This window comes from Carassius gibelio, chromosome B15 (genome assembly GCF_023724105.1).
Source record: "Carassius gibelio isolate Cgi1373 ecotype wild population from Czech Republic chromosome B15, carGib1.2-hapl.c, whole genome shotgun sequence".
NCBI lineage: Eukaryota > Metazoa > Chordata > Actinopteri > Cypriniformes > Cyprinidae > Carassius > Carassius gibelio.
The window spans coordinates 11,485,804-11,494,860 of NC_068410.1; the positions used below are offsets into that span (position 1 = coordinate 11,485,804).

At 36.7% G+C, this 9,057-nt stretch overlaps 2 protein-coding genes across 5 annotated transcripts in view; both read right to left on the reverse strand.

The window, feature by feature from the left end:
* The window catches only part of bcas3 (BCAS3 microtubule associated cell migration factor), a 207,671-nt gene extending 204,580 nt beyond the window's left edge, over window positions 1-3,091 (reverse strand). For all 4 annotated transcript variants that reach the window (XM_052577234.1, XM_052577233.1, XM_052577237.1 and 1 more), the window contains exons 1-4: window positions 2,959-3,091; window positions 2,187-2,275; window positions 1,942-1,996; window positions 583-658 (exon numbers count right to left, since the gene is read on the reverse strand). In XM_052577234.1, coding sequence (XP_052433194.1) covers window positions 583-658; window positions 1,942-1,996; window positions 2,187-2,257 — 202 coding nt within the window. In that variant the 5' untranslated portion in view covers window positions 2,258-2,275; window positions 2,959-3,091. The remainder of the gene's footprint in view (window positions 1-582; window positions 659-1,941; window positions 1,997-2,186; window positions 2,276-2,958) is intronic.
* A 462-nt stretch (window positions 3,092-3,553) lies between these two features.
* On the reverse strand, window positions 3,554-8,176 carry ppm1da (protein phosphatase, Mg2+/Mn2+ dependent, 1Da). Its single transcript, XM_052575940.1, has 6 exons — window positions 7,589-8,176; window positions 6,414-6,642; window positions 5,674-5,798; window positions 5,048-5,229; window positions 4,743-4,973; window positions 3,554-4,571 (listed from the first exon to the last, which is right to left on the reverse strand). The coding sequence occupies exons 1-6, from the start codon at window positions 8,067-8,069 to the stop codon at window positions 4,293-4,295; spliced, it is 1,527 nt and encodes a 508-aa protein (XP_052431900.1). The 5' UTR covers window positions 8,070-8,176; the 3' UTR covers window positions 3,554-4,292.
* Between the last annotated feature and the right edge of the window lie 881 nt (window positions 8,177-9,057).

A 9,057-nucleotide genomic window follows, 5' to 3' on the forward strand; every position in this document is an offset into this window, starting at 1 on the left:
TGGAACACATAAATAATGATTCAAAAGTTGGCAAAATATAACACCTTTCTGATCGCCACTGTTGTTATTGTTCTGACAAAAAAGAAAGTTGTTAAAAAAGAAAATAAATAAAAAAAGATAATGGCTGTCAAAACAATTGCCAATACAACTGGAAAATCTGACAGTCATCATGGTCAGCATTTAGATGATCCAACATTGGTGCAACCAAAAACTTTGATAAGATAAATATGAACTAGCCCCAAACCACATCTCAATGTTTCGCATTAAATTGCTCACATGGGACAGTAAATATATTTACATCGCAAAATACTTTAAATAAATGCAGTTCTTTATAACTTTTTATTCTTCAAACAAAGAATCCAAAGAATCCTTATACTGAAAACTGGAGTAATGGCTGCCGAAAATTCAGTGTTGCCATCACAGGAATAAATTACATTTAAAAAAATAATCAAATAAAACGTACATTTAAATAAAAAAAATAAAACTTAATTCGAAAACAAACAAAAAAACTGCAACATGACAAATATGATATAGTCTGACTAACAAACAAATGATTCATATGAGCATACAGCACGAACTTACCATTGATGTCTGTTCTTTCAAAACGGACCCAAACTATCTTCTCTTTTTCATCAATAGGAGGCGTCCCAGTATATGCCTGAAAATTCAAAGATTAATACAGGCTAGATATTTTCTAACTAACTTGTTCTTGCTTTCAATATCTATCACTTATAAGTCTAAAAGAGTCTTTCTAAGGCTCTCAACATTTTTACATTGAAAATTGAAAGAAATACATTGAAAATTAAACATTATCCAACACTGACTTTAAATTACAACGTGCATAAAAAAAAGTGGTAACATTTTCTATGAAGCCTATATTTATAATACATTATAAAGGTATTCTTAAGGCATTATAATGAATACATAATGCATTATGAAAAAAACGTATATGTTATATCAACTCATGAATAATCAAAAACAATTATAATACATCATAATACTTATGTATTTCTGGTTTTAAGTTTAAGAGTATGATTATTTATAACACTCATTGAACACCATATTAAATCTACTTCATTTACAGTATAATGGACTGTATCATATCTTGACATTATTTAAGATCTGCACAGTATCTTACTACAGCTTGTGAGTGGTTAGATGTTGAGTGTTTTTAGAGTGTTTCCTGTTGCACTTATTTTAATTAACTGATGTTTAATACCCAAACTGAAAAAAAAACTGTTTTATATGGTTAAATTTTATTTTGATGGTCCCCTTAATCAATCGACTATAAGCGACTTTGCAACTACATGCCAACTAACTCTTATTACAGTATAAGTATGCTCAAGAATGGTAGAATCTATTATGGTAGAATAAGTTGACATACTTGTAAGTTGCAGAGTTACTTATCAACAGCTGTCTAAAGGGTACCATCAAAATAATCAAACTGATATTACAATAAAAATAGCAATTGTGTCATATTACACATTCATCTGATCTGATATCTGAGCTTATGGCTGTTTGAGAAAACATTTTTATTATTATTATTATTATTATTACTTATAAGTGGTCTTTGACTGCTTTAAGTAAAGTAGCATCAGAAAAATGGCAAGATATGAGACTTAATACATTATAACTATGAGAAATATAATCCATTGTAAAAGTTGATGCAACATGTTTGTGCTATAAATCATCATACACTTAAAAGCTATAACCACAAATAAATATTATATTAAAACTGTTCTTATGAATATTTGTGAGATGATACAACATATTATAAGGTTTTTTATAATGCATTATCTATTCATTATAATGCCTTAAGAATACCCTTATAATGTATTATAAATACAGGCTTCATAGAAAGTTTTAACAAAAAAGTTAATCTCCAGTTTTGTACACAACATCCCAAGCAAAATTTAAAAAGAAAAAAAAAAAAACATTTACCTGAGGGACTACATCCTGCAAGAACGTAACTACGCTCTCCATGTATGACTGCTCTCTGCAAAACAGTAAAAATAATTCTCATGAAAATAATATAACCACAAAGGAAGAGACCTTGAGCAGCAATGCAATATTTTGTCACCCTTTTGTTTATTAGGATCAAAATCTTCACATTTACAATACTGATCACCGAATTGGCTTTACAGCTATAATTTAATTTAAAAATGAATGAGCCAATATAGTCTTACGTTGCAGCCTGTGCTCGAACCACAACCCCACCAGCACAGCGGCTCGGTCTGCGCGGGGAGTCAGACGCCATGGCCAACCACTCAGGATCCTGATGGAACAGAGCATGAGAAAACAGAGGCATGATTTTCACATGATCATACACATCACTGCAGAGATGCCTCATTAATCATTCTGGTCTCAGTATTACTCTAAATTCAACAGAAGTAATAGGCTACAAATGATATCTGCACAACTACAGATCCTCCACCTTGCAGATGAATGTAAATCAGGCATAGATGTGCCTGGTTCAGTTAAATCTTCACAACAGACCCACTCCTATTAAGTATTGATCATGTAAATGATCTATAATACAGACTTGTTAAGACAAGCGAGATAAACAAAAGAAAAGACTTCAATCAGCTCCAGCAATATTTACTAGTAACCAAAATATAGGATGTAAATACCTTTATTACAATCATAATAATGTAAGTAGCTCTTCATTTATTTACACTTTAAAATATTTTTAACATTATTTAATCCAAGACGATGTCCAAAGAGATAGCAAGAGTGTGTCAGAGGAAAACACAGCTGTGAGTTCAGTCAGTTCAGCATTTCATCATATCAACTCTCTCCACAGTCTGTTAGCTTAGCCAAACCGCTATCTGTCATTACAGCGCTTCAAAGACAATAAACTGAGCAATGACAATAACTTTTCTCACTTTCTGAAAGAAATATATATGTAATGTAAGAAATGTCCAACTGAATGTTTAACGATACGACATTTGTACTAACCAGAGGTTTTGTGTTTTCAATTCGTATCAGCAGAGGTCCTCAAAAAACGCCACAGTGGAGCTGACATGCAGCGGAAACAACAGATGCTTTGGCCAATCAGAGATGAGCTTCGGAGACGGATAGCCAATGGTGTTAGGACAAAGGTGGGCTCTTAGACCTTTCTGACCAATGGTGGATGGCAGGGACTGTTGGGTTTTTTTTTGTTCGCTGAACGAATCTGAAGCGTTGTAAAAATTTACAGTAACTCCGTGATGAAGTGTTATATAAAGCAATATTTGTTATGTTCACACTCATATGAGCATCTCTGCATTTTAAAATGAGCACAACAGACTGGGTAAACGCAAATGTTACATCACGTCACGTTGATGTGTTTATTTACATCGAAGTATCGCGTGATGATCACTAACCGAGCTACTTCGCACAGCCTCGGCTTCTTTCGGAAAAATGAAGTCAAGACACAGAAAAAAACCTAATGGTTCTTATCATCTAAGGACGTCTTAAAATTAATTAGTTATATTAAAATAAAAAATGTACATTTTATTTCATGACTTAATTTGCCCCATAACAACTTCCAATATTTTTATTGAGGAGCATACAGTTTTTATTGTAATTGTTTTATTTGACCTGTTAGCATAGCAGCACCTTCCGTTTAGAATTACAATTTCTAACATCACAGGAAAAAAAGACAATGTTAATGAAACCCTTGGAAACATTAAAACAACCATAAGGCTTTAAAATTTCAAAATGCATAATTAATAAAGTACATGCCTGCATACAATGTTAACATTAAACCTTATGACACAGGGTTAAGATATCGGTGAACACTAGAAAAGATGAACCATTCTCCTTGTTCAGTAAAGCAATAAAATTGATCCCAAAAAGATGAAATAGAACAGGTGACATGTAAGCTGCAGGGAAATATCTTCTCAGAAGATAGAATTTCTTTCTTTCTTTTTTCCCCACAATCCTCCAATTTTCCATAAAGACTGCACAAATTCAACTTAAAGTGCAAAAATCCCTATGTGATCCATCATGTCTACCTGACTGACCTGAAGCATAACAGAACTGAGCAGTGGACACACATTGGAGGAAAAACTAAAACTCATTTAAAAACCAAACACATTTTCATTAGTCTGCAAAATATAAAGTATAACAACATAAGACTAACATATACTAAAACATGAGTGAATGGAAGCGAGTGATTTTTTTTTTTCTTTTTCTTGACATTGTTACTTGCTTCAGGATTTGGTTTCTCAGTAGCTTATATCAACTAATATCAGAGTCTGACTGTCCAGCATGAATGTATAGATTGCATTGTATTAGGACCATGAATGTCAGCAAACACATACAGTAGTCTTCCCATGCTGCTGAAGCATCGCTTGGACATTTTCAGACTGTTTCTGTGCATTTCCGCCACCACCACCACTCCTCGCCGAGGACTGTGCACTCGGTATCTTTGAGGATGTACATGAGGACTCTTTAAGAGGGGACTGGGACAAACTAAGACGGGGTTTCTTCAGCACAGGTGAGGAGTCCTCCTCTAGCACCCGCTTGCCTGTAGGCATTCTGTCACAAGGGGCCTCATTTTCCAATGAGTCATTACAAGGCAGAACCTAAAAAAAAAAGAAGGAACTATATTTGAAGCTTGAGTGTGGTGTTATTTTGAATCAAAATCCACAATATAATACAAAAGACAAACAACTGCCTTTTAAAATGAACCCTGGTTCATTTTCAGCAAATTTTCATTTTTGGGTCTACTATAGACAATCTGAAACATTCCTAACCTGGGTGGGCAAAGAGTTGGTGCAAGATTTAGGAACGGAGCCACACTTTGATCCTTGTAGATTATACACCGTCTCGTAAGGTGGCAAACACTCAGAGGATGTCCCGAACGGCTCCAAACAGATAACAATGGCACTGGTATTATCAGCACGGAGCATGCGTTGACGCCATCTCAGTAAGGCATGGTTTACGAGCAGAACAGCATTTGAAACATTTTCCTTTTGGTTCTTTGCCTGTTGGAATAAACATTTAGATGAGCAAAGGTTTCTAAAAGGCCATTCCTGAAGCATAGATTTAAATCATTCACCTTGGCACTGTCATTTTCCTGGCAAATAGACACAGCCTCCTGTGGTGATACCATGTTCCATAACCCATCACTGCCTAAGATGACGTAACGGTGCTGCTTCAAATCCAGCTTGATAACAGCGGTATCAGGCTCTGGTGACACTACAAACTCTCCGCTGTAGAAGTCGTAACTCCACAGGTCACCTGCAGACACATTAATGTGCATTCAATTATAACATTTTACATACCAGTGAAATCTAAGTCAGGAGCAGTGACTGATTCTCTCTTTTTATTCTGTCGCTTGATTAACATTTAGGACACATACAGCAGCAGCAGCAGCAGCATGTTGACATCATTTGACACGTTTTTGACCATTCAAACATGATAAAAGGACAATTCCATCAACTGTCCTGAGTGTCTTTCACACTGGCCCCGGGCCTTCACATCACCTAAACAGTCTATGGTGCAATTCAACATTCCTTTTTTCATTGCTTAAGAACAGAGAATATCATGGTGTTGTGTTGCAATTTGCAAAACAACAGACAATCTCTGCTGACTTGTTGGATGTGTTGAAACTCACTCAACATCACTGTTTTTCCAATAATACCAGCAACGAGCTCATGTAATGAAATAGCATAACCCTCTTACCAAGAGCTCGGGCCACAGCCAAAAATGGGATCTGATCGATGACGGTGCTCCTTCTTACTGGTCCATTGTGTGTGAGTCTGGGTCTCTTCCACACCACCCTATTGACTCCAGACTTTTTAATGACACTAGAGGGAAGATGTGACAGTGATCAGTGCCGGGTCTCATCATAGTTAAAGTTTAATGCACAAAAAACCGCTGACCAAAAACTCTTGTACCTTGAAGCCTGAAAACGTATTCACTAGAGTTTAAACCTTGCCCTAAGCCAAACGTTTTAAGGGGCAAGACAACGATACAGGCCAGTGGATGCTGGTCTGTATCATGTTGACATGCTTGTTATGTTCTTTTAGGCTAAACGACAAAGAAAGCTTGTGTTTAGATTATGATAATGAGGACAAATGCCAGAACATGTTTGGCTATGTTGTCCCACTTTTGAAGCTGTGGGTGCATAAACAAAAACCAGTCAGATCACTGTTGACACACAGGGCTGAAAGAAACTGGTAGCATTTTGTGTTTTCCTGATTAGTGTTGACATTAAATAAAAGAATGAGAATGGTTACTTGTGAAGGTTAACCAACTAAGCATGTAACAAGAAAGTCTACAATCAAATTGCGAAATAATCTCTTTCAGCTGCATCACTAGTACATGCCTCCACATATTGCTTACCAAAGGCAGAAGGTACCAAGAGTGTGTGAATACAGTTTGACACCTGTAAGCTTACTTGTTTTATTAGAACTACTCACCTGCCGCCAAGCCCCTCTATTCTCTCCCTTTCCTTTGGAAGCTCAGGTTTGTGGTCCTGTGTAATTTCTACAGCTCGAATGAACTCGTCAGAGGGGTGATCCTGCACCCCCAGCACCACTGCCGAGTCCCCAACATGGGCAACATACATACGATCACGTCGTATTACAACAATACTTGCGGTTGTACCAGAAGTGCTGGGAAGTCCTGTAACCGTCTTTGGCCATTCAGCTAAAAGAAAACAGACCATACAGTTTTCAAAAACAGATCAGGGATTATTAATTAACCTTTCTGTTTAAAATTGATTTTTCACACAAAAATGTAAATTCTGTTATACATTTGGAAGAAAAAAAGCTAATATCTGGCAAAATGTCCAATTTGTTTTTCTTTCTTTGCAATGAAAGTGCATGGAGTCCAAGGACATGAGACATTCTGCTTGCACTTTCTTCAATGCAAGAAAGTCCAAGAGATCTGAAATGAAGGTGAATAAATGAAAAACATGCTTTTAATGCAGAATCAATGAGATACTGATGAGTTTTACATTTGGTCAATAGAACTGCCAGTCCTAACTTGATCTCCAGTACTATGTAGCACCTAATCCCTAATCTAAATGCATTGTCTTTTCTGTTTGTTTTGGTTTGCTTGGTCTAGATGTTTGGATGACCTTTACGTTTATACATAAACACGTCATAAACGCATTATAGTGTTATAGGTCAAATGTTGTCAATACACTTCTCCATAAGGGGGCGACCCGCTTTGTGCAGAAAACAGATTATTTTAGAAGAATGACAAAACTACTAACGTTATTCCTCTCACGTGAGTTCACATAGGTTTGAATTGTATACCTCTTTAAAAAAATTTAAAAGTCAATTTCTTTAAAAGAAAAAAGGCTATCTGCACCTTTAAGCAAACCAAGTCAGTTTGCAAGTGTCTACGATGTAGCAAATCACTATTCTGATCTGATGTGCTGTCACACTAGTTCAGATATGTATTAGATGTTTGGTGTGGCCTGCTGTGGTTGTGTAACTTCTTTTGGCGGGATGCATCTGATGTTGCAACCTTCGTTCAAAAAGATCAGCTGCCTGACTCTTTCCATTGCACGTCCATAAAATGGCAGAGAACTCACAGCAGTTAAACGAGAACGTGTGTATATGTAACATTTCATTTCATAACTTACGTAATTTCTTCCACATGGCATGGTGACAAGAGATGAATCCCTTTCGCAGAGCCGCGCACACCTCTTCGTCGTCTTCAGACCAAAAGCCTCTTTGTTTTTTAATGTGGTCCCACAAATGGCTGCGAGCAAAGCGCGCGGCGTCCGGACCCCCGTGTCCGTCGAACACGGCGAACATAGCCACAGCCCGCGGCCGACGGGCGTTTTTAGACGGATGAGAGGAGGGCATCGACGCCTGCTGAAGAGTAGAGCTTGGTTCATCATCTTGAACATAAGTTACAGTGATAGATCCGGGGATGGAGTCTTGGATCGAAGCGTCGGGGTTTTGGTCTTGTGCTGGTGCCGCGATCTCGCCACGTTCGGCGGCGTCCAGTTCATCTTCACTCGGCTCATCCTCCTGCTTCATCGTCACTAAGTCCTCCATGTATTTCCTACCGCCTTGGTCATAATAAATACTTGCTCGACATGAAAATACCCCATCCATGTTTTGATCGGACAGAAAGGCCGGTAGAATAGCAGCGTTTGATGTTTAGGCAGGACTGAGGCCGGGTGCGCGCTTTCCTCTTTGTTTACCTTCGATGTTATGAGCATGCGCAGAAACACCATGACAGGGGTCAGTGAAGCCCTAGGTTATTTGACCCTTGATTTGACTGAGAAGAGTCCTTGAGATAGCCATAACATAATAAAATTATAAAAACATTATATCTATCTATCTATCTATCTACCTATCTTAAAGGTAGTAAATATAGTAAGGAAAAGCATGTAACATTGCATTATCACATCACACGCATCTTTATTTATGGAATGTATATATTTATTTCTTTATTTCATTTAATTCCAGCGTCTGTATTATAGTACTTTTGACTATATGGTATGGTTTTTTCTTGACTGCTCACATGGTTGAAGGTATATGTATAATTTATCTTGTTTTAGTTCTTGTTTGTTTTATTTAGAGCTTTGTTTAAATATAAAATGACTGCATTTAAACATACTATTCTGTAAATACATTTAAATATAAGGCATGCTTTAGATTTTTACATGACTAGGTTACTAGGAAATGTTATTATGCTAAATCTGTATAATTGTTTATTTTGTACAAGCCATGCTTTGTACAAGCGACGCATGCAATCCAAACATTTTATTTTAGGGTACAGCATTGAAAGAGTCTTTGACGGTGTGCGTATTTGTCTCAAAAGCAGTTTCCTTTAGTAGTGAATCTTTAAAACTCAAGGAAGACATCCAGACAGCTTATTGTGAACTGTGAGGTGCAGTAATTTTGTGGATTCTTCATAGATCAAACAGGCAGATAGATCACATAGAATTCTTACATGTAAAGCGGTGTCCAGCAGATGGTGCTTTAAGCCTAAAATATATAAAGCACCATGATCTGATGTTATTTTGTTAAGTATGTTTTAGATTTTTATTAGTAATTTTTTGAAAGTGTAGATTGATTGACTTAATTATGCCCTTTC